The following is a 26,043-nucleotide window of genomic DNA, read 5'->3' on the forward strand; positions in this document are numbered from 1 at the left end:
CTCACCTTCTCTGACATAGATCTGTAACAACTTGTACATGTCTGCTTATCTATCTAGACAAAACATTGCTCTGTGTGTGTTCCCTCACTGGGAAAAGGATGAGAAGGCAAGCTGTTGTATGTTTTAGTTGACTACTTAAGGCTGTGTATCCGTGTTGATGAGCACAGTATAGGAATCCATATAGGCTAGACACAAGTAGGCAAAGTGGACTGTTACCTTCTTCTGTGTGCACTGGTCACTTTTTGTGCTGCTATGTGGTTAGCTAGGGGGAAGGAGAGATTAAGGAAACCATTATACCTACCACATTTTAATAATCTAAGCATGCCCCTAACATGAAGGGACTGCAGTTACAGAGGTAGCAGAGCACTGAACTGGAAGCAATGATATTTAATTGTGCAGGCTTTGCATTGGGCCTATAATGGAGTAGCCCTGGATGGAAATAGCAGTCCAGCACAGAGATAAAATGGAGTGTGGACATCCTGTTTCTACATGTCCACACCTTTATCTATACAAGTGCTTATTCTGGAGCCTAAGTTACAGTATCTGAATGATACCCTTGCTTTCTGAGGAAGCCAAGCTGCGCAAGCATAGCCTTTTTAAATGCATGAAAGTGAAATGCTTATACTTGGGATAGTACCCTTGAGGCATGTATCAGGTTTGTGGCTGAAGATGATTGTTGAGATAGGTCTTGATATAATTTACTTTGCTCAGGAAAGAAAGGTCTTTGAAATAAATGTTGAATGTGATACTGGCTTTCCTAAATGTTTTTGCTGAAGGCTCCAGGGCATAAGATTTTAGTCACTTAGTAACACAGGCTATCCCCCAAATGAATGACATCAAAATGTTCACATTTGAACCTTCCAGGAAGCCAGCATATCACCCATCTGCTTCAAGGTGCAAACCCTCTCATTCACTGGAGCAGAAAGCAGATTTAATACCTACAGGACACCAGGCTAGTAAGTCACTGAAGAGAAGTTAGAAACACACAATGGTATTAGCATTAGAACTGTAGAAGTTACTCATTTATGAGAAGAAATATGGGTTTTTTTCAAGCAATACAAGTGTGCTAGCACCAATTCAGGGGATAGTAGTATGAATAGTAAATACCTTCAAAAGTGCATGAAACCAGAATGTGTGTGTTTCTTTTAATTGTCAGATTCACTCTTGTATCGCAGAGGCCATTTGACTGGTTTCAAATTATTGCTGCTATTTTTTGATTATGCATTCAGGCACATTTAAGTATATCCTGTAGTTAAAGGCTAAAGGCACAAAAATTATAATTTGGGTTTGGGAGGGGAGAGTTGGTTATCCGGTTTCAGAATGAGATATACTGGGTTGAATTCTCTATCTGCATTGTTGTTGTGCTGTTGACAGTTCTCCCCGGCTATGTTGTCTGTGCAAGGCTGATTCACGAGCAGTCAAAGCCATAGCTCTTTAACTGTGGAATTACAGAGCTGCTTTGTGGGTTTCCATTTTCAGTGTTAAAGGGAGTTTGCAGGCTGGGAATAATTTGGGACAACCAATTCCACTGAAAGTCAACTTGCAGTCTGTTTACAAAAGCTCAAGGCACCTCCAAAATTATCACCAGGCACTTGAAAACTTTCACTGAAGAAAAAAGCATAACAAAGAAATGTATTTTTTTATTAAAAAAAAAAAGCATCTAATTGTTAAGTGGTGATCAGATGGACCTTAGGTAGGGGGTTTAATAGGAAAGGAGGAAAGAGCCTTATGCAAAAAAACAAAAGAAGCTTTGAATAGAGCCCTGATTGAAAGATGGCAAATGCTAATTATATGTGGGTGTAATAGAAGTTAATATTCACTGTCTCTGCCCGCCAAGGGTCTACATTCACTTAAGAGCTGTAATTTGACACCGTATTTAATATTTTAATTGTTTCAAAGCAAACACTGCTCTAGGGGCCCTAGCTGCCATGAGAAATAGCATATCCTTTAACTTGACGTGTTTCACAGGAGAAAAGGAAAAAGGATGGTGCTTAACAATGCATCTTGTGTTACAGACCTGTAAGCATTAGTAGAGCCATTAAGAATAAACCTGTTGTGTATTTCATTTAGTAGTGGGATGATGACTTATATGTGGACAAGGGCATAACTAATCTTGCATTGCAAATTAAGAGCAACTCCTCCATTTTTAGTAGAGACACAGCAGTTTATAACAAGTAATGGAGGAGAAGCGGACCCCAGCAGATGGTACAGTAGCTCTTATATACTTCCCATATGGTTGCTTTATCAGGCAGTCCCTTACTGCTTCTGATGGCTCCTGGTGGTTCATATTTGCTGAACTTGTCTTTCTAGAGCAAGAGAGCCTGATGATTTTGTTTTCTTCCCGCTCCCATGTAAGTGAGGCTTACACCTGATTTAGAGTGCTGTCCGCCAAGGGTATTGTAAGCTGCTTTTCCCTTGTAACTCTGTTTCATATCAGTTATGGACTAGAGATTTGGTGAGATGATCAAATACGTTGCTTTCTCTCATACTAGATGGGCTAGGTATATTAAGCAGCCAATAGCACTGTGTAGGACTCCAGGTCTGGGAGGAGTGCTATCTTGAGCATCTGGTTTCTTCCAAGAAGGAAGAGTTTGACGGCAGCTCAGATAAGGTCTCCCAGTCTCACCCTTCAGTGAAACAAAGTCTCTGGTGGCAGGCTGCATCCTTCCCTCTTCAGGACTGACTTCATAGACCAGAGTCTTGTCTTTTAAAATTGTGTTTTGCAAATTCTTTTGATTATTTTGAACAAACAAACTGTATGGAGGCAGGGAAATTTGAGAAGGTTTTGAGTTTTGCTTTTCTCTTTCCCATTTATTTTCCCCTGCAGTTATTTTTTTCGTGAACTATTTCTTGAGCAACATGAAGATGAGCCACTCTAGGGGTGGGGAGTGGAAGTTGATGTAGAAAGGCATGTTAATGCGATGTCATTAAACTCTTCTGAGACTGGATTTTGTCTTTGCACTTCAGGCCTGGAGAACACAAGCACGTTTTCAAGCGAACAGGCTTGCACCAGAATTACTGAGAAGCAAGGCTGAACACTAACTAAGAACAGACTCTTTCTCACAGGGAAAAAACAGGCTTACTTTTTTAATTGTTAATTCTGCTTAACAAAATAAAATCCTTATTTAGTTCCTAACAAGCCCTCAGTTTTTCTACTGAATACTAACAGTAGCAGTAGGTTAAAAATTACTCTGAAAATTAACCATGGTTGTCCTGGTTTAGTCTGAAAGTCAGTTTCAGAAATGCTTTTTCGGATAGTTGATTTAATAAGCTAGGAAGCTTCTGAGCATTTTCTTTTTTCATAACCTATAAACTGTACTGTCCAGAAATCTAATTACAGAAAAAATTACTACCTTGATAATTTAATTAAATGTATGTTTCTATATGTACAGCCCAACCTAAGAGCAATCTGCACCCTCTGTAACCATAATAGATATGTATTCCACCACTGATAGTGGAGTCCCTTTTCTACATAAGAATTTAATAGGTAGCAGGAGATGTTGGCTCCTGTTGTGCTTGGGTTTTATGGAAGCTGCAGGAAAATGGCTAAGATTTTCCCTTCATCTTCTGGAATGATGAAAGGTGGGGCTGGTGGACATTTCCACTGCAGCAACTCAGCTGAAGATGCCCTTAGGAACTGGAATCTATCCAGATGGTATTGGCACTTACCATTGTGGCACTTACCAGTGACAGCCGGTCAATTACTACACAGTACCTGTTGGACTGTTGAAAAAATCACAGCAGCTTGAAAGGTCTTCTAAATCATAGACAAGAGGGAAAACCTCAAGGCCTGTTCTGAAGCCTGAAATTTGCAGAACATATCAGCAAGCACATAACATCAGTGACTGATGGGGAATCAGATGAGGTTTGCAACTTGTTTCCTGGCCAGTCTCCTCTTGTTGAAGAAGAGGGGAGTCAGTTTGTCTTGCAATCTGATATTTCTCTTCTCCATCCCTCTCTAGCAGCTTGCAGGCTTGCTTTTCTATGTGACCCTGCAGTATCATAATAAGGGTCCTGGGTGAACATGAACATTTTTTCTGACTTCACCTTTTTCTCTCCTCCCACCCATCCCAGATGAAGTGGCAGGTGGACTGAGTGGGAGCAGTGTGAAAATGAATGCAGAGAAAATGTGTGACTCAGCAGTTCAGCAGGGAGCTGCTGAGTGGAAAGGCAACTATTCTTCTCACACACTGGCATCAGGTTCCTGTTCCCTCAGAGATGAAACAGGCCATTTATGGATGGAGCTGTGCAGCCCACCAGCAGGGAGAAGGGGCTGCATATTCTTTCCAGCAGAACTTATTTCAAGTAGAGGGGAAAGTTTCTTCTCCAAGTTTGTTAAAAATTTTGCCAGTGAAAGGGGAGAAGCATTGGACTAGAAATATGTAGGCCTCAGTTCACTGCCTGGCTTGCTCACAGATTTTCTGCATGACTTTCCTCCTTGCTTTCCTTTTCTCCTGATTCGTCTTTCCATTTTGGTAATCAGAGTTTGGCTTAAGTAGCAGCCAGAGTGTACCAGCTGAGCTTGAAAGGTGCAAGTTTCCAGTGCTTTCCTGGCTAGTAGAGGACACCCATTTCCCTCTCTGCACTGTTGTTTCAGAACTCCACAGAGAACGTTTGCCTTTCTCAGAATGAGGCTGCTGACTTTAAGCATGCTAGCTGCCACTCATGGACAAGCAAGTGCAAAGGAAAATTGGTGATACTTGTGGGTTGTCCTCTGTCACACAAGGGTAAATGAACCTTTTTCTCACTCAGTATTAAGGAGGGGCCATTGCAGTGTCTTTCTGACATCTATAATGATGCAAAAACTTGTGGTATTATCAGTTTCTGTGTTTTTCTTTCAGAAGGGAGGACTGAAGCAGATTTTTCTCTATAGACTAAGCAACAGCAGGTAGGCATTTTATATCAGTGGTCATACTTACTAAAAGCTCAGTTTTAAAGCTATAGTGTGCATTGTTGTTACCAAATTTTCCAGACTTGTGTTCCAGAGTTTGATCTTTCAGATGAACTTTTTCCCTTTCGGCTGATGTAGATAACATACAAAAAACCCAACACGCCCCTTCCCCCGCACCTCCACCCACCCACCCACACCCCTCCAAGAAAAAAGAAAAAAAAAAATGCATGGGGTGATGTTCTCTTGAATCTTCAGAGAGCCTGAAACAGTGCCATTTGAGAGCTCTTGAGCAGCTGAATTCTTCTTGATGGGCGTATCAACCCAGGAGTCGGAGTGAATTAAACACCAATATTCTTGGCTACTTCCAGTGTGATCATTTTATCAGAAAGATCCAGCTTTCCCAGATAGAATCCCTGAATGTTATAATTTTCAGTTGTTGCCCACACAGCTGTGAATACCTGTAGTTTGGCCCAGCTAATTCTTATGGTCCAGGGTAGATATACTTAGTGCAAACTGAAAGCATTAGAAATTGTAAGCTGAATTTCATCTCAGAATAAGTAACATCGGAGACTGACAACCAGGTTACTGGTATGTAGACTGGTGAAGAGTTTTCCATTCCTCTGTAATGTGTCAGAGATGGTAGAGGTACTTGAACCTCTTACTTGGTGTCGTGGTTTAACCCCAGCCAGCAACTAAACACCACGCAGCCGCTCACTCACTCCCCCCCTACCCAGTGGGATGGGGGAGAAAATCGGGAAAAGAAGCAAAACCCGTGGGTTGAGATAAGAACGGTTTAATAGAACAGAAAAGAAGAAACTAATAATGATAATGATAACACTAATAAAATGACAACAGCAATAATGAAAGGATTGGAATGTACAAATGATGCGCAGTGCAACTGCTCACCACCTGCCGACCGACACCCAGCCAGTCCCCTGAGCGGCGAATCCCTGCCCCCACTTCCCAGTTCCTATACTAGGTGGGACGTCACATGGTATGGAATACACCGTTGGCCAGTTTGGGTCAGGTGCCCTGGCTGTGTCCTGTGCCAACTTCTTGTGCCCCTCCAGCTTTCTCGCTGGCTGGGCATGAGAAGCTGAAAAATCCTTGACTTTAGTCTAAACACTACTGAGCAACAACTGAAGACATCAGTGTTATCAACATTCTTTGCATACTGAACTCAAAACATAGCACTGTACCAGCTACTAGGAAGACAGTTAACTCTATCCCAGCTGAAACCAGGACACTTGGATTCATGGTATGTCAGGCTTATTTCTTCTTTGAGCTCTGTTACACAGAGGAGAATGAAGTCTGCAGTTGCAGTTTGCAGACCTACAAAGGACCACTGGATGAATCTAACTGGCTTCCAGTTAGATACCAAAGTGATTTTTAGAATTGCTTTGGTGCCTTGCAGTGCTTAGTGGTGAACTTTGTGGGGTATGTAGATCTGTCTGGGTTGTTGCTAGTGTTTGAATTAAGCTGTCTGTTATCTTCTGAAGTAGCACTCTATGTGGTTTTGCGTTACAAATGCAGGATCTACCAATCACAAGCTCTTGGCAGCTAAAACTTGGACTTTTTCCAGAGTGGAATTGGAAGTATTGAGATGATTACATTGTTGTAAATCCCTTCTGTCTCCAGTCAGGCAGTAGTAGGTAGCTGCAGGGTGCATTTGGGAATGTTTTTCTTTGCAGCTCTTAATCTGGATACTTCTAGGGGCTAGATGCTTTCCTCCCAATCAGAGTGTCATTCAGCCATTTGGAAAAGATAAATGTATTGAACTCTTGTAAACAGAGCAGGTCAGGGATCAAGTAGAGTAGAAGTAGTCAGTACCATATCATGATAGGAAAGGTCAAAAAAAAAAAAAATTAGAAATGGAGGAGCCAGGGAGAAAGAGATACATTCTTAGGATTACAGCAAGTGTTAGAAATAGCATTCCCAGCTTTCAACACAGCTCATTAGATCTTGAGTGTAATTTTTAACATAACTTGTCAAATGAGTTAAGAGTGCAGAGAGCATCAAGGAAAAACAGACTTTCCTAGGTGGTGAATTGTATCCATCTGTAAACAGTAATGATGCAGCTTCTGTCATTATGTTTAGCTCCTTAATATCTGAGATTGGCTGGTTATAAAGAAGTTCAGTAAGTTTCTGAGTTGTAGAATAGTGACCCACCAGTTGGTTTCCTGTGGAGAGAGGAATGTAAGTACACAAGTTGTTTGCCATGCAAGTATGAAGGGTCCCCTTCCTCTTACCCACTTCCTCCCATACGACTGCAGTGCAAAAGAAAGATTGACTTTTGGTCCAAAAGCTAATTATTGTTTCCATCCTTCTTATACTGCAGTGGAAAGCAAAAACTAGAATGTCTTCTCAGCCAATACCTTTCTCCTAAAGCTCCGTTCTTTGATTAGATGAGCTGTCTTTTTACCCTCCAGCACAAGCTACTTCTCGTTCATGTGTGCTCTGAGGCAGCTCATTCAGCTTTGATGTGTCTTGCCAGCATTTGGACTTGCCTGCAATCAGTGTGTCTTCTGACCTGTAGATTTAACAAGGTCTTGACTAAATGTGTGAAGTACGATGCCAGGGCTATGTCCTGCGTATGCAGTTTAGGTGCACGTGAAAATCAGCAATTGATTTGCAGACCTATATCAGTAGTATGCATTCATCTACTGTTCCATAATTGATAGCAGGTCTCCCTAGCAGTTAAATGGAAATTGGAGACAGTGACTTCAGTAGGCAGTTGCATTTTGATATCTGAAGAGGCTATACGTGGATTTAGGACTGTGGTATGAAGTGTTGGTAATCTTGATGGATGTGAAGTATTGCTGGCATATTCATACTTTGCAATGCTTCCACACTGTGGTCCCTTCCTGTAGAGTAAATTCTTGCCATGCATAGCCATCATGAAGGTATAGACAGGTTCAGAGGGATATGGATCTCCACACATGTAAAACAAATATGGGACAATGCAGCTGAGCTGCTGTGGTGTGTTGGCTGCTGCAGCTTGAGAGTTGGCAGAACAGGTGAGGCCCGTTTTTCCCTCCTGTCTTGTGTGTCTGGCAGGTAGTTCCACAGAGCTTGGGCATTCCACCACAAATGAAGAAGCTGCCACCATTAACAAAATTTGTATTTCCCAGTGGAAAGGCAGTACTGCCCAGTCCTCCAGAAGCATAATTCCCACAGGCATGGTGTGATGGATGTAAGTAAAAGTCTAGTAACTGTATGAGCACTATATTTTCATAGCTGGGGTACATTTTATTTCTATTATAAAAATCCTTTTGGTAAGGAACAAGTCTTCTTTAATCTCAAGAATACATTGTTAAATTAAGTCTGCCAACAGAGCTGTGTCAATTCCTTGGGCATTAGCACCCATGCACAAGAGAGGACACAAGTTCCTCTTAAAGTGCTGTCGTGGTTTAACCGAAACCAGGACAAGTGCTAACTTCATTAGGAAATACAGCCAGAATATGTGGTTCTGGGGGGTTGTTTTTTGTTTTGTTTGTTTTTCTCTGAAGGCTCTTAAGTATGAATCAGTTGAGTTACAGAGCTGCTGATGCCTCGCCCACAGCAACATTCAATTGGATCATGGCATGTTTGTTACTGCAAGGCATTGTTGACTTACTTATCTTTACTACAGTGCCTTTTAATGTTCCAGTTAAGTCTAGTACTCTAAGCACATGTTTTTCTGAGAGTGTATATAGGTATTGTTTCATTCTTCTGCCTTTTATGTACCCACATATGAAGTCAGAAGAAGAAAGAGATGGAGGCACAGGGGTTTTAAAATGGGCATTGTCTGAGTTACAGAAGCCAACTGATACCTTGTGAGCAGATAAAGATGTTTCCCTGAATAGGTTATTCCATAGCAAAGTGTAGTGCCATTTATTTTTGGCAGCTTGTACTGGTAGCTATGTTTCAGGAAAGAATACAGGATGAATGGATCACTGGCTTGATCCAGAAAGTTCCTTTCTTTGAACAGCAAGGATGAGGTTAAGTTTATGGTGCTGTTTTGAAATTTCAAGTTGCTTTAACAAGCCATATGGCTGCTACAGATGTCAGAGACCTTTTAATTCTTCTGCCAAAGGGTTTTTTCTCTAGCAAGCTTAGTCCTGCGTCAAAGCAGAAGTACTTGTGGAACTTGAATCCCAATCTCCATGATGCAGGAGAGGAGTGATATCAGGAGGATATCACATGGATGTTAGATTTCATTGTCAGTCAAATCACTAGCAGAACAGAGGCTTAATTCATTCCTCCACAATGTAGTCATCCTTGTCAGCTGTCTCAAGACCTTCACACTGACCTTGACACAAGAAAACTCTACTGATGTCTCACTCATTTATTACCTAATCTGTGCACTGAAAGAATCCACGGCCCATTAGGGCAAATAATACAGGAATATAGGATTGCAAGATGAAGTGTGAATGGTAATTGAAGTATTGTGTAAAGCTGACATAGTTAAATCAATACAGAACCGTAGGTGAGCATCGTTACGTTTGTTAAAACTTAATCTTTTGTGATTTGGAGTAGCAAATTTTTGAGTGGACTTTAATCCAAGGCACTTTCTTTGTATACCCAAGATATGAATCTTAATCTATACGTTTATATGTATGAATTCAAACAGTTCTCCATTATTTTAGTTCTTGCCTCTGTTGTCTTTTACTGTATTAGTGAAAATACCTGTTGATAACAGTATCAATTCAGCAGAGCTGGAGTCCTGGGCTCCTAGGTCCATAGACCAGATCTCTATCTTATGCAGTGAAAGCAATTGAAAGTAGAAGTAGTCTATTGTCCTTCATATAGGGCAGTCATAAGAAGGAGAATGTGGCTCCTAGAATTGTACAGCTGTTGCTAGACAACACTGGAATACCAGGAATTGGGCTTCTGGGCTGTGGAGAGGCATAGATCCCCATGGTTACAGATACAGAGTGGTCCCCTAACTTTGACGTCTTTGTTCCAGAAGGTGTGTGGTTAAGTGGCCTTCACATCGTCATATTAGAGTCAGGGTTCTCTTTCCAACCTAGACAGAAGTGACCTTGTAAAATCTCAGGCTGTTACAGATATGAAACAAAGAAATTCTGTTTACCTGCTGCATAAGGCTGGTGAATGAGCTTTTGGTCAGTTTAAAAAAAAAAGTCTGAAATATGAAATATTATGACTTACAAAAAATAGTTGAAAACTGAGCTTGAAATCTGCATTCCCTGGTTGCTTGTTCTGGTTATCTTCCCAAAGATGTTTTAGTTCTGCTCTGTGTGTATTTTATCTTGAGTTTTGGGGAGGAGTATCCAAGAAAGGAAGTCATTAGGATTTGGAAAAAACAGGAAATAGGTTCATTAGCCATTCCTAGGGACAGAGGTGTGTTATTTAATGCAGATAGAGGAAAAGCAGAACTTAAAACATGCTTAGTGAAAACAGAATGTTAGAGACTTTAGGAGGAGGCTGTAATAAACTATATGTAAACAGATATTTTTCAAGGTTTGTATTTCAGCCACAGGTGCATGTCTTTTTGCATGGATGGCAAAAATAATTCTGACATCAAGATTCTGTCCCTGCTAGATTTCAAATTCTGTTGCAAAACACAGAGCATAAACATCCCACAAGAATAGCAGGAAAAAATTGTCAATCATTAACAAGGGCTTTCCCCTCAATTCTTGTCCAAATGCAGTGAGACATGGAACAGTTCAGAAGCTTGAAAATTTTCAAATTTAACTGTTAAGTTTTAGCACATGATAGAAAATTAAAGCAGAGGTCAGCATTGAAAGTATTTAAGCAGCCTTAACTGTGACTGCTTAATGTGGCTGCTCACTTGTCCTCCTGGAGTACTTAGAGTCCAGCTCTATGTAGCACGGTATCCGAAGTCAGGTGTTAAGCATATGGTCAGTGTCCCTGGACACCCAGGACTGCATCTGGGCACTCTGTGTTTCTTGTGGGGGGGTTGTCATGGGCTTACTGGCTGGAGCCTGAGGGCAGAGAGGTAGAGTTCCCATGATCTCTTGCACTATATTCCAGAAACTGTCTACTTTTCTTTGAAAAGTGCTATTTTCAAGCAGTTGTCTTTTAGCATTAAAGACATATAGATGAAAGTGAAGGAAGTTTTACCACTGTGAGAAATACAGGCTGGAATTGTTGACACTTCTGATTTTACCTCTTTAGTTTTCTAGTTTTCCATGTTTTCTTGGCCTGTATTTAATATGAAATTTTGATAGTGTTTATGCAAATTACTGTACTGAGTCCTTCCTGGCAAATAGTCAGTTAATTTCAGCATATACCTATGGTATGACATACATGGGTGTATGTCTATCTAGATGCACATTCTTTATGCTTCCTGAGAAATACCTGTGTAAACACAATGAAAACAGCTACATATAACCAGTTATACCCAGCATCCCCTGCTCAAGCCACTACCCATCACAAACTGAGTGGAGATACTTTGAAAATGAGAAACCAGTAACCTGAGCTCCTGGGGCAGAACCTGGTAGTAGCTTCCATATGCTCCTTCTTGTGTCTCTGGGTCTCTTCAGTCATTATACAATGATGACCCTGTTGTTGCTGGGCGTCTGTGGGAATGGAGAACGTGGTAGAGGAAGCCATCAGCATTTCCCAAACACTTCGTTCTCTTGTGCGGGGGTGGATGTCATAAGATCTGTTTCAGTGAGGGGAGGGAGAACAATCACAGAGTGGGAATAAACATCTTGTGTTCCTGTCCACTCTCACATTTTTGTATTTTAGAAATCGGAATGGGATATTTTCATGAATCCTTACTGTACCAATGGCCAGACCCTCAGCTGGTACATGGATCCTATGTTTTATTTGCCTAATTAGAGCTGTGGCTCGTTTATGGTTGCTTATCTGCCTTAGAGTTACTGTTGTGAGACATTTAGAGAAATGTCTGAGAGAACATTTTGTAGAAACCTGACCTCAACAAACCATGGAAGGGCCAATGATGTGGATTTTCCCTGGTGCACGGGTGGCTGGCTTAGGCTTAAGGCTAAAGTGTTGTGCACAGGGCAGCCTTGGGACTTTCCTCATGTAGAAGGATGTAAATCAGTAGTACTTATATCAAATGGGTCTGATCTTTCACTCCTTTTAGCTTGTAAATTAATTTATATCTAAACAGACTGTGTTCAAAATACTGTTACTGAGGGACTAGCCACTCCAGTGCATATTTCCACTGAATGGAATAGCATTACATTAAATAGCTCTTGAGTATGAATTCATCCAAGAAGTAGGTTATTAGAATAAAGTCTATTTTATTAGTGCCTTAGGACACTCAGCCAAAACCCAGAGCCCTTGAGCACTACTCAGGCATGTAACATGAAACAGTCTCTATCCCAGAAATTTATAATCAAATTAGACAAAGCAGACAAATAAGGGGAAATAGAGAAATTGAGGCAGGGAGGGACAAAATGGGTTCTCTGCCACCATGTAGCTGGGAACTGTGGAGCTAGGAAATAGCACAGATGGTTCCTTTTAAAAAGTGAAAACTAAAAGGTGCAGCGATGTAAATGAGAATTTATTAACAACAAAGCCCAGAATCTGCACCTCCGGAAAGAAAGGGAAAATAATTTATCCGCCCACACTTACTTTTTTCTTATGAAGGCAGGTGAATACAGCTGCACTAATAGAGTGTGACGCTCACAATCCTGAGCCGTGCTTAACTGATGCAGAACTGAGAGGTAACCATCGTCTCTAGGAAAACAATAGCCCTTGCAGCCTCCGCGGTGGCTGCAGGGTTACATCCTATTCATTCCCTGCACGTGTCATTTTCACGTGAAGGTCTTTCCAATCCAGCTGTTATGGAGTCAATGGATGAAGCTGAAGGACAACAAGGACAGCTGAACAGGAAGGAGCAGTCCCTGAAAACCTCCCAGAAAACAGCACTGCTTGGTTGGGCTGCCCGGTGGAATGGATTAATGCCTGGAGTCAGCATGTATCTGTTTGTCCTCTCACAGATACTGGTAAGGCAGCTTGACATCACTTTGAAATGCTGGGACCCTTCTTTTAAGCTTTGTTGGCTTGGGAGGTTTCCTCCTCATTCATTGTAGATGTAGCAGTGGACATAGCTGCAGTCCTCTCATTTCTGCAGCCACCTCTCACAGCCTTGCTTTGCAAACAGCCCCTGCTTTTTGATGTCCCAGACTCTCATCCTATTCCCTGCCCCTCTGCAAATGCCTCCTTTGCCAAATGACCCATCTCCCAACAAAACCATTTTCTGTAGCTGATATGTATGGGGGTAAATAACCGTCTTGTTAAAAGGTGGAGTGGGAGGTGTATGCTTTAAAGTTGCAATGTGCCTTTCATGGTTGGGGATGAGGGTATACCTCTGTGTGAGGGTGTTTAAATGTAGCAACATTGCTTTTGTAGTTTTATGATAACTGTGGTGCGTGCAGCAACCTTAAGTGGTTCAAATGAAATGTTTCAACATGTGTATGTTTGTGTGTATCTGTTTATAGGGATGCTTATGTGAACGTGGCTGTTTGTGAGAGCTTTGCATAGTATGAGCTAGGCCTTAATAGTCTTTTAATAACATACAAAGTTCATTGAATTACCAGTTTTAATCTAAAAGTAATAATGCTGAAAGTTCAGAAGTCAGAGGAATCTGTTGCTTCTTTGATGTACAGGCTACCATGGGCAGTCCTTTTGCTAGTGTAGATCAGAGTAAGCTTGCTTAACTCAGTGATATGTATCTAGTTAATGTAGTTGAGCATTTAGCCTTCAGTCTTTTTATTCTTGTTAAGGTACAGCCTAGAAAATACCTGACTTCTTAAAGCAAAAATGATGATCAACATGAAATCAGTGAGAACTAAATTAGTTAATTATGCAGTCTTGAAATGAAAATGAATGTTTGTATAATGAGAGATGCTCATTATGTATTTTATAATTGATTGCACAGCTTCTCTGCATGATGCTGTGGTACAGCACTTATGGGACCATCCCAGCAGCTCAGAACGCCTTTGACCTGCTGTCTTACTTGCTTACCCCATTTAAACAGTTTTTGTCAGATCAAGGGGAGGTAAGTCCCTGTACTCCTCTCTGATTATATAGTTGATGTCAGTAGCCTTGGGTGGTACTTCTAATATCTGTTCTGATTAAAAGTATAATACACATGTACTTCATATAATATAGTGGCTGCTGCATTGTGTGTGTGTCCTGAAATGGTGAAAAGAGTTTTCTGAAAATAGTTCCATATTTTATCTTCAAGACACAGCGCTCAATTTTTGGCTATCATGTTAGATAAGCACAGCAGATTTTCCATAATGTGCAAATGATTGCAGATGAAACAAAGCAATAAGAAATCAGCTCACTAAGGTTTAGTTCACAGTAAAGGGAGACCTGGAACTTAATTTATTAGGGTGGATAGAAGCTTAAATTCTGGAAAAATGGATCAACCCACATAAAGGGGCAAAATCACAAGATACTCAGTCACAAAATTCTGGGTTTTGTTGAGTGTTTAGAGCATATCTAGGTGCAGTAAAAGTATTTCAGGTGTACTAGGTGTACAGATTCAATTATCTTTAAAAAGCTACCCCAGTAAAATTGCTTAGCTTCTCACCATGACATAATGACACATATACCGGTATGATTCATCTGATAAATTACTGGGGTAATTATACCCAGTGCAGATTTCTCTAGTGTGGACAGAACCTTAATTAAATGTTAAGCAGCTACTTTTAAAAATCAAGCGAAATATATTTGCTATCAGAATGCTTAGATTCATTGTACATGATCTTTGTAGCAGAGGCTATGCAGTACAAATAGGAAATCTGACTCAGTGCCTCTTGTGGTTGAAGTACAGTGGAGACTGTTTTCTGTATGGTTTTAACAATATTTATGAGCTGCTCTTTTGTTTATTTGAAAGAAGCACTTTTTCTTTGCCCTTTCTCAGTTGGATTTGTTATGCACAATCAGAGCTCTTCATAGAGTATAGCCTGTATCTTATTTACAGTGGGTCAATCATTAACAAATTGTTCCTTACAGAAAATCCCTGATTTATAGGATTTTGACTTAAAGTAAGTGTTCAGTGTGGAACAAACTGATTCCTAGAATGCACCACAAGAACACTCCAACTATGACTCTGTGCAGATGTTCATGCATATCTGAGGACTGTTTATTATAGCACTATTTACTGTGCAAATTTAGACTTGAAAACAGTAAAGGCAAAGAAGTCTTCTGACATTAAAATAAGCAAATGAAAGCTCTTAACTCTGAATTTCTCTTTAGCTGTACTAGTGGGTCAGAAACAGAGTAAAACTCCTTGCCCACTGAAGCCTGTTAGAATTGAATTTTGCACCTACTACTGAGAACAGGCTGAACTCTAAACTACTTAAATATGACTAAGACATCGGAGTGAATTTCACTGCCAGTGCTGTGAATGAACCTGATGGTATTTCACAGAATGTGTAGAAAATGTAGAAAAGTCCTCCATGGTTGGGTTTTATGTAAGGATCATAAACACGGGAACAGTAAACTTTCTTCAAAGCCCTTTGCCGCAGTATAAAATTACACTGACTGTGGCAATGAAACATTGGTCCAGGCTGCAAAATTGAATCATGGATCCAGATCTCAATTTTGGCAATGCATGAGGGTGGGAAGCAGATATCCTGTTTGCCTTCACAGTGAAATCTGGTTTTTAGACCTTCTGAGATGCTGGGGCTTAGAGGTGGTTTCAATTTCAGTATTCTCCGAAGCCTGGCACTTTTTCTGTTGGTGGTGGTGGCTTTTCCACAGACAAAAGTATGGTATGACTAAATCTGTATGGGAAATCCAAGAATGAATACACAGTTTGCCAAGAACATGCATGCAGATGCTATACTGTGCCCCTAAATACTTTATGAATCATTGTCAATTCTGTTGTTTCACAGGACCTGAATAGAATCGGGAGCATTGTGGTATTGTACATCCTGCTGTCTTTAGCTTCTCTAGGACTGTTATTTGTAGGATCTCTGGTAAGTTATGATACTGTGCAAACTATATCCATGCCCTTCTTCAGCAAGTTTTTGTAAGATGTCCAATTTACCCAAAGTTGTTGATGTTATGCCCGAGTTGATTGTAAAGCAACATCTTTGAGGCTATTTCTATATAATTATCTGCTTGCTTTACATAGAGGAATCATGACTACACTTACCCTTGCTCAATTTCTTGATGAATTGGGGATTACACTGATGCTTTTTATTCTTGCCATCCACAGATGGGCAAACTATTTTCACTTAAATAGAAGGGATGTGGTCCAGTAATGGGACCATCTAATATTGCTGCCTTATGAATTGGCTGCAGAGCATCCAGTGATTTAAGTGGCAGAAAGAGCCGTTCCAGAGCACCAGTGCACTTGTGAATGTAATGCCCTTGTAGATGTAGGCCAAGGCCCCAGTTGCAGAACAAGATTAGTGGCATGACTAAAATTGATCTAGTTAGCTGTCAGCTGTTTGGGAGCAGGAGGAGTGTATTGTGTTTCTCCCTTGATTGTGTAACTGGCACAAAGTTGTGTGGTAGATGGGAAAGCTATGGAGAATTCTTTCTTTTTAGGGAGCTCTAATTGAACATGGCTTTTCATACCCCTGTATGCTGTTCTGCTAGAGTGGGAATGCAGTTACTGAATATGAAGGTGGAACATCACCTCCTGTCCTTACAGCAGTGCACGTTCAGGTAGCTCAGGAAGCTGAAGCTGTACTGTGTACGTGCCGTTTGAGTGATGTGCAGTATAATGAAGTACATCATAGAATCACAGGACTGTTGGTGGGAAGGGACCTCTGGAGACTGCTAGTCTAACATTCTGCTTGAAACAGGGCTGTTGCCAGCAGTCGATAAGGTGAGCCATGCGTTTTTCTACACAGGTTTTGAAAACCTCCAGAGAAGGAGATGTATCATCTCTCTGGGTACCTGTGCCATGACTGCATGTCGCTCGTGGGGAAGAATTTTTTCGTAATGTCTGATCTAAATTTCCCAAAGCTGAATGTCCGAGCTGAATTTCTGCAGCTTGTGGCCATTGTCCTTTATGATACCAGCTGCCGCTACCGAGAAGAGCCTGGCTGCATTGTCTCTGGAGCTGCCCTTCCAAGTAGTTGCAGGCTGCTGTTAGATCACCCCAGCCTCCTCTTTGCCAGGCTGAACAAGCCCAATTCCCTCCACCTTTTTCAAAGGTCATGTGCTCCAGACCCCTGACCTCCTCTGTAGCCCTCTACTGGGCCTACTCCATTTTGTCCGTATCTGTCTTAAACTGGAGGGCCTAAAATTGGACACAGTATTCAAGGTGCAGCTGCATCAGTGCCAAGGAGAGGGGAATACTTCCTTTGATTTGCTGGCCACACTCCCTGGTGGAAAGTTTGTCATATTACATACCATGGTTAAGTTCACTGAGAGGCAGCACAGTGGCAAAATCTTCTGTTTAATGTGTCAGGTGAATAAACTTTTTAAAATCATTCACAAGGTGAAGTAATTAGTGTTAATGCCTCCATTATTGGGATCATTGATGTAGGTAAGGAAGTTAGCTGGGTTTATACAATTTTCTGCTTTTTCAATGCTGCTGTTCCTCATCCAGATGAATTTTGTCCTCAAAAAATAAACTACTAGTGTTTTTGTAATTGCAAATATTAAAGAACAAAAATGAGACATCTGAGAATTGTGATGAACTGTGTCAATTCCAGCTCAAAATGTTTTGCTGCAAAATTACCTGGAAATCAGAATAGCAGGGATTTGATTTTTCTGCATATCCAACCTATTTTTTGGTGGATGGAAACATTTTATTGCTGACCCATTCTTAGCACAGAAAGTAACTTTAAATGAAAGCTCTCTGTGCCCAAAAATTCTGATCTCAGTTTGAACTGCTTTGCGTATGTAGTAACTCCTTGCAAGTGAACACTTATATCAGTGTAGATGAGAGCAGACTTGGCCCATTTTTAAGTGTTCGTTAAAACTTTTGTACAGAAAACAGTTTTATAACAGTTTCCACGTAGTCAAGCTTGCTCTGTTTTGTATTCCTGTGGTCTGTGCTAACAGTCTTCTAGCTAGAGTGGAGGCACGAATGTCACTGTTACAGCCTGGTCTCTGGACAAGTTGCAGAGCACCAGAATATAAGAAACTTCCTATGAGTTCAGACCAATGGTCCATCTTGCCCAGTATGTTCTCTCTAACAGTGGCATTAGGAAGGAGAGGCTGTTTAGAGAGAGCGTATGAGCCTTGTCCCTTCCTACCTACCTGTTACCTTACTCTTTGACATCTCAGGTCATGCTGCTTTGCAATTTGAAAACATCTGCTTCCGCCAGTATTTAGGGAATAAGGTATAAAATAGTCATTAGCAGAACATTGAAAATAACATAGTGATGGAGCTAAGGAGGGTTTCTAGAATCCCAGCCTGGTGGAAAACAGACAGTTGCATGAAGACAGTTTTCTTTATTTTCCCTCTGTCTCAGCTGAGTGGTCTCTCTCTCTTTCTCCTCCCCTCTTTGTTTTTTTTTGTGTGTTTTAAATTGGTTTTAAGCAACGTGCTGCTTAGAAGGGAACTTGAAGGGGTCTTTTACATTGAGGAGTGCCTTTATGATGAAATCTTTCTTTCCCAAACGTACCCTTCTCTCTTTATAGATGGACCTGATACATCAGGCCCGCACTTAAGTATATGCTAGATGGCATACCAGTGAAAAGCAGCTTATGCGTTTTTTTATTCAGCAGCTCTGGTAACTTACAGTAATGCTTTAGTAGTTCCCTGGGGAAGGGAGAAAATGTGCCTGTTTATAGAGGTACTTTGTTGCTTTAATGTAGAGCAATAACTGTTGGGCCATATAACAAGGCTGAGAAGTGGTGGTTAAGTGGATTCTCAGAAGTGATGCCAAGAGAACAGAGGCCCATGTCTGGTCTGTGCACGTGCTAAAGTCCAGCTCATTCCCATATCAGGGAATTTGTGACTCTAATATATGTACAGCGAATTTTTCAGGAGAGTAGACCTTAGCTAACATTTGAAGCACTTTTCTGAGAATAGCCAGGTACCAGAATGTGTTCAGAGGTTAGCAATCACAGTGATAATAAAAAGCTGGATAGAGTGCTTGAGGCTTGTATTAGTGATGCTGTCTGTTTTCTGTGCCATATAATGGTGTGTTAAGACCCTGGCAACTGCAGAGAACCAGCATTGAGCTGTTTAGTCCTCCTGAACAGTTTTCAGAGCTGACTATTTTTCCATTATTTAGTTTAACCCCATCACTTTTATGTGTAACTTAATTTCTTCCAGTGTCCTGGGCAGCTCTTACTTACCACACACTTCTTTTAACCCAAAGAAAAGCTGCTTTGTTTCTCGGGTGAACTTTTTGTTCCTTTGGATTTAGTTTGTTAAATCACCAGTAAAATCAGTCCTGTGTCACCACACCAGCTCTAGAATCTGTAACATCTAATTGGTACCTAGACCTTACACTTGTCCCTCAGCACAAGTGTTGATTTTTAGTAACAGCAGCACTCTCCAGCAGTACGAAGTTCTTGAGCAGATACTTTACACTCTGAACTGCTCAGCTATTACAGTCTTGCAGTATGTGAAAGAACCATGGCTAGTACTGTGGGACTGCCAAGCTCTAGAAGTCATCCTGGGGAACGAAAATAGAATCAGATCTTCAAGCTTCTTGCTTGTCATCCAACAAGGCCAAGCATGTAGGACAGACTCGGTTCAGACTTGGCCCAAAATTTGTGTAAAATAAAGGTCTAGTAATCATGTTCCTATGTTTGCTTTTGTAATTACTGTGTACTGTGATTAACTGAAACAAACAAACAAAAAAAACATTTTGTTTGAAGTAACCGTCAAATGAATACTGCTGCTTTGTGACAGTCTAACATTTGCTAAAGCTGACTATGAACAGAAATTAAAACTTGCTTCACTTCCTTTCATTCTTTAGGCTCAGAGAAATGAGAGTACATGAAGACACACAGGCACAAGAAAATTGTTGTTTAAAATCCTATACAAGCTAATATGCTTTAGTAGCCTAGGAAGAGAAATTTGACCTTTTTTAATGGCACGTTTTCTAAATTCAATTGCCCATTTAAATGCCATATAAGAAAAGGATGAAAGAGGCTTTACTTTGGAAAATACGAGCCCTTATTCTTAGTCTCAAAAGGATGTGTGACAGTACAATATAGTTTGTATAACATTTAGCCTGAGTGATACTGTTCCTAGTTCAATGCTGAAGGGATGAAGTTGGCCTAAGGTTCCAGATCCTGGAATTCAGAAGTGGGCTTGAAATTTTTAACTGAGGCCTGTATGGAGGATTAAATAGTCTACTGATACAATCTCCAAATCATCTAGTGTGCCACAGCATCCATGCAAACCAATATGATACAGTAATTTTTTAGATTCATGCCATTTCAAACCTTTCATTAATTTATATTATAAACTTTAATATTACATTTATGTCCTAGAACTTCACAAGATTTATTATTTAATGTATATACCATATTTAAATCAGATAATTAGATTACAAAACAGTCTTTGCCACTGGCCAAAAACTGATATGGGCATTCTGAGTCTCAAAACAGGTACATCAAAATCAAGGCGTCTTTAAAAAATGATTGGTTTATACGTGAATTTGTGGTACACTGCCAGATTTTCAAAGATGTGCAGTTCAGGAAAACTGTATTTACTTTAACCCAGCTATATCTAAATTTTAGATGGAAAACCATAAGGAGAGGTACGACTTGTAGAATAATACAGTAGTTTTTTATTTTGTAAACAAACCTAGGAAGTGTAAGAAACTGAACAAAAGGACAGTGATATCATGTTGGCTTGCATGTGATGGTCACAAGCACATTCCGCTTCCACTGTATCCCTGAGTTAAGCCTGGCCAGCTCTGTGGAAACCTCTGTGGCTGAAAGCAGGTTTGAATGGGTAGATGTGAATCCTTGTAACATGCACCACAAAGCTACTTGTGCATGGAACATTCCTGTCCTCTTCAGTACTCTCCAATTCTAATACGTTATAGCAAACTGGGATGCTGCCCTAAAGACCCATCCTCTAGGCTGTATGGAAGGGCTGGCAACAAGCAGAAAGCTTTTTTTAAATGTTTGTTTCCTCCAGTTTTGGCATCTACTCAGAGCCCGTCCAGACCCCCCCTTTCCACTACAAGAGGACAGACGCCAATCTGTGAGCCGGCAGCCTTCATTCACGTACTCAGAGTGGACAGAGGATAAAAATGAGGATGACTTCCTAGATTTGGATCCTGTACCGGAGACTCCGGTCTTTGACTGCGTAATGGACATTAAAGCGGAGGCAGATCCAGCTACTCTAACGGTTAAATCCATGGGCTTGCAAGAAAGGTAGGGTAGATGTGACTAATAGGGGAAAGTCTGGTCCCAGATTTTGTGGATTTAGGAGTTCTGTGCCTAGTAGGAAGCTTTATTGCCTTCATGAATGTCACTTTAAAATGTGGTTTTAAAGCCAAGCATCTGCTTTATTTCCTGTCTTGTTTTCAGTCCAGTCATAAATATAAATATATTACCCAAAAACCAGACAGTTTCTAGACAGCTGTCAACAGGTGTTATTCAAAAGCATCATTTCTTTCCTTCAAAATATCCATTTGTGTTTGATCAGTCTCTTGCCATTCCCCAAGATGACAACTGCATAGCATGAAATCCACTACAGGGCTGTGGAAGCTTTTACCTCTGAAAGAGGTGTATCTTGTTAATTTTTTTGTCACTCATTCTAGAGGATTAGTCCTTTCTCCAAAAGCAAACCATAGGACAAGTGGTAATCTGCAATAACTCTCATATAAATAGGTTAGTCCAAAAGTAAATTAATTCCTTTGAAATTAACCCAGTAATGAACCTTTGGGGTGAGCCAGTGTTCACTGCTTGAACCATCAGGACAACAGAGCTTCTCGGAGAGATTTACAGTGGGAAAAAGACAGTTTTATGACAAAACGAAGATCTATTTCTGTTTTGTGTTCTTTCGTCTTAGTGAAATAGAACAAAGATCTTGGTGATAGAAATCCTGTGAAGAAATTCTGCAAAGGTGATGATGTTAGGACTAAGAATGAGGTTACTGAAGGGCCCAACATAGCAAAGTATCACTTTTCTTTATTTCTAGGTTTTCAAGCTTAATTGGAGTGCTAACCATAGTTAATTCTCATATCCAAAACTTAAAACAAAGGGCAGAACTTAGATTTCAAAAAGTGTGATGCTAAGTTTCCAAAGCTCCACATGACACAGTAAAAAGGAATGTTACTGAAGAGGCTTTTAATTTGCACTCACTGAGCTTAGAATGTTTTTTCTCACTTTATGAGAATGGTTACAACATTTGTCCTAAAATGTCCTACCTTTTACTGTTATATTCCACTTTAAATATGAGATTGCAGTAACCTCTGGGGCTTGTCCCTGATCCTGCTGCTACCAGTGAGTTTTGCCATTGTTTCTCGTTATGGGCAAGACTGGGCTTGAAATGCATCAGTCATTTGTGCTTTTCACTATCCCTGATTCCATTCCATTTCTCTCATTTTAAAAATTTCTTCTCAGGTGACTGCTAGCCTGCAGGAAAGTTATTCACTGTTTCAAGAGAATTGGGGAATATCAGTTGGGAAATATCAATTAGTTCAAGTAATGAATTACATTTAAAAAACTGTCAAAGAAGTATAGATGGGGAAAAAGAAAGCAATTGCCTGAAGTTCTCACACTAGGTAGAACATGTACGCTTAAGATGTGAAATAAACTTGTTTTCAACATACATGTGTGCTTGAGAAGCCAGACATTATTTCAGGTTTGAGCTGTGCTCTGACAGATTTCATTTATATCAAGCATTGGTCACTCTTCCTTTGTTTGGTGTTGTGTTGAATTATCTACCTATCCCTCTTTTGCATCCATTCTTCTCTCTTTCTTACTTCCCTCGCATTCTTTAACCACCTGCACCATTAGAAGGGTAGTCACTAGCTAAATTCAAACAGCACTGAATGTTACTCTTAAGAAGAAACAATCTCATTTCCTCATGCTGAAGACTATTAATATCTTTATGTATGTAGCCTCTTCTACCTTAAAAGAACCAAAAGCATTCGTTATCAAATGCAGCTGTTTCTGGGGAGGAATGTCGTAGCTATTTAACAGCACACAGGAGGATAGGGTAAAAATCTTTTGAAAGGTGTCACTAAAGATTCAGTGTCTACCACTAGTGGTCATGTTTCATCCAAAACCATTTCCCCATGACTGTGAATCATAGCAGGAGGCTGGCTGCACATTCTTCTGGAAAAACTCCTGAATCCAGAAAAGGGCTGTGATCCAAGTAACAACTTCTACTGTCTTCTCTGTGAGCTGGTCACGCCTGCATGTTTACGTGGTTTTTCAACAGCTCCTGCAAACACCTCCTAACTAGATTTTGCCAGTTGAGAGTCATCAAAAATAGGTTTACTGTGTGGATGCATAGAACATTACATCTAGTAATCATTGTATTGTGTCATTTTATTATTATTTTAAAGATACTTAAATATAGATTCACTGATGGTACTTGAATCTTACTTTTGTCTGTGTTATGCAAGATTGACAGAAGCTCAGAAATGCTTTAAAACTGCATTCAATAAACAATGCAGGCATATTGACTTTTTCAGTTTTTTGTATGGCTAACTTACAGTAAAGTCACTAAAGATTCTATATTCGACAGCATCTCTTGTTTTTAATGTAACTGTTAAAATATTGTGACATTCATTTTACCCTTTTTATGATTTACTGTTATGGAAAGAAAGTTTTTCAGACAGAAAAATTATTTGCTGTAATGGTTGGCTTCTCATGTCTTTTTTACTGTTGAACTGGTAATGTTTATCCCAAGATCTTACCCCACTGATGTTGTCTGTGCTACTAATAAATGGTTATTCAGTAGGATCTGGCCTGACAGAAACTAAGACCAAGATTTTCACCAATGGTGTCTAAAATATCAGTCCATATTTAGGCATCCAAAAATACGGTGTGATTTACACAAGTATGAAAACTTTGCCTGCTCAGCACCTTTGACAAGCAAATTGCTTCTATTTAGGTGACAAATTATACAGTTACCCCCCTACAGACAACACTTTGAAAGTGTTGGCCTTCATATTCCAGTGTACAAAATCATCTTCCGGTCTTGTCTACACAAGAAGCATCAGCCATTTTTCACAGTTAGTGACCCAAATGTACACAGCAGAACCAGCTGGGTGCTTTTCTAAAGTCGCTGTTCATCTGTCATTTGGACCATGTTCATTGCTGACAATAATGGGTCAGTCTGTTGTGTTGTAAGCAAACTTTGATTGCTCTGTTTTGCAGGAGAGGTTCAAATGTTTCACTCACACTGGATATGTGTACCCCAGGCTGTTCTGAGCAAGGTTTTGGCTATGTCATGTCACCACGGGAACAGTCAGCCCGAGAATACCTCCAGACAGCATCAAACATCCTTACTGAAGAGGAACTGCACAAGAAAGCACTGGATCCTTTCATACTCCAGGCAGAGTTCTTTGTGAGTATCTGACCCCTCTCTTCTAGAAGCTTCAGAAAAATGGGATGTTGACTCTCTTCTATGAACCTTGCTACTATTTTCTGCAAGTCTAAAATTAGTACATACAAACTCCACTTCCATCCACGAAGCATTTAATGCAATTCCCAAATTCATCATCCCTTGGAATGACAACATCTGAAGGTTTCAGTGATGTTGTCACTTAAAAACTAGAGAATTTGTTCTGGCAACAAAAAAAAAGCTTTGTTTTCACAAGTGGTTTTTTTTCTGTCAGCTGGCTACTTTTTAACAAAAAAAATCAAACTTTTTCACTAGAGTACAGAAGAAAAGCCAAGTTTGCTATAGGCATAACTTCTTGAAATATGTCTGGAGTTGCCCTAGGGATTAAATTAGTCCAAGTGGATGCTCTTTGCTGTTTAATGCTTGGTGTGGAGCTACTTTCCAAGCCTGAATGTTCTGCAGTTAATCGAAGCACAGGATGGCTATGTCACTCAGCAGGAGCCAGAGAAAGTGTGTCTTACTGGGATTTTTTTCTGCACAAAAATTATTTACTAGTTTTAAGGTGTTCTGTCAGTTGCTTTTAGGATTCTGAAGTATGTTTCCTTGGATCACTGTGTCCACTGTTGCTTTGGGAGAAAGAATTCTTTGCTTCATTTTGAGAAAAAATACACACATACAGATGAAGCAAGCAGTTGAAAATTGGATTTCGAAGTAGTTTAGGATAAAGGCCAGAAACATTTCAGTGTAGTGAGTACACCGGCTTTTTAGATCTTTGCATTCTATGATTCTCTTCCCTAATTGCTTGAGTGTCCATGTGATAGGCATTGTCATGTTTATTTTACCTGGCAAAAAAAATATGCAAAATGCTGCAGTGACTATGAGTATTATGTCTACTAGGCAGGGTTGTAAATTCCTGCACAAGATGGGAGGTAACCAGGGCACAGTCTTTGCATGCACATGGTCAAGGGCTACAGAAGTTAATGCTGCCAAGTCAAATATTTTCTTACACATGGAATCTCAGCAGAGCCGGAGGAAGATGATGTTTTGCAACATAAAAGCTCTTTCAGCCTGTCCTCTTTATGACCTGTAAGGGTCTGAAAGGCCAGGAGTAACACTTTGATTATCACTTGCTGTTTTCCCTCCTTGTGCAATTTCAGGGATTTTTTCACTTTACAAGCACAGGGGGAGATAAGATAGTCTGGACTTCTGTTTCAAAACAGACCACCAGATATCTGTGGTCCTTAATTCACTTAGTGCTGTACAAGTTGAAGAAAAGCAGCTTTTGTGTAGGCAAGCCCTGATTCTTTTAAAGTAAAGCATCTGTTGCTGTTCTAGGGAGGAAATGTTCGCTTAGTGAGTGTCTGAATTGACTGCTGAACAAGTCCACATACAGTTTCATCAGTCTCTGAGGGGCACTGTAGCTTTCAAGCAAAGAAAATAATGTTAGAAGTAGGAAAAAATATGCTTCGTTTCTCTGAGAGATTTTGAATTAGTTTTCCTGGTGTTCAGAAAATCATTCAACAGCCAAAGTATCCCAAGCCATTTTCATTCTTTAATGAAAACTGAAAAAGCATAGCTAAAAATGCTGCGTAATCAAAATGTCATTTCTGTAATTAAAAATCGTAAACTAGTTTGTGGGGGTTTTTTATGAAACAGTTATCACCAGCTAGCTCTGCATCATGTATTTCCTGTCTGTCTAACGTACTTGGTTTGCAAAGTCCAGATCCATGATGAA

General features: G+C 40.2%; 1 protein-coding gene across 7 annotated transcripts in view; it reads left to right on the plus strand.

The window, feature by feature from the left end:
- The window catches only part of PTPN5 (protein tyrosine phosphatase non-receptor type 5), an 86,872-nt gene that overhangs the window by 36,169 nt on the left and 24,660 nt on the right, over positions 1-26,043 (plus strand). For 6 of the 7 annotated variants that reach the window (XM_052811518.1, XM_052811515.1, XM_052811519.1 and 3 more), the window contains 5 exons: positions 12,656-12,837; positions 13,773-13,892; positions 15,742-15,825; positions 20,922-21,160; positions 24,122-24,311. In XM_052811518.1, coding sequence (XP_052667478.1) covers positions 12,656-12,837; positions 13,773-13,892; positions 15,742-15,825; positions 20,922-21,160; positions 24,122-24,311 — 815 coding nt within the window. The remainder of the gene's footprint in view (positions 1-12,655; positions 12,838-13,772; positions 13,893-15,741; positions 15,826-20,921; positions 21,161-24,121; positions 24,312-26,043) is intronic. The other variant, XM_052811521.1, reaches the window with a different exon arrangement.

This window comes from Harpia harpyja, chromosome 16 (assembly GCF_026419915.1).
Source record: "Harpia harpyja isolate bHarHar1 chromosome 16, bHarHar1 primary haplotype, whole genome shotgun sequence".
In the NCBI taxonomy this organism is placed as follows: domain Eukaryota; kingdom Metazoa; phylum Chordata; class Aves; order Accipitriformes; family Accipitridae; genus Harpia; species Harpia harpyja.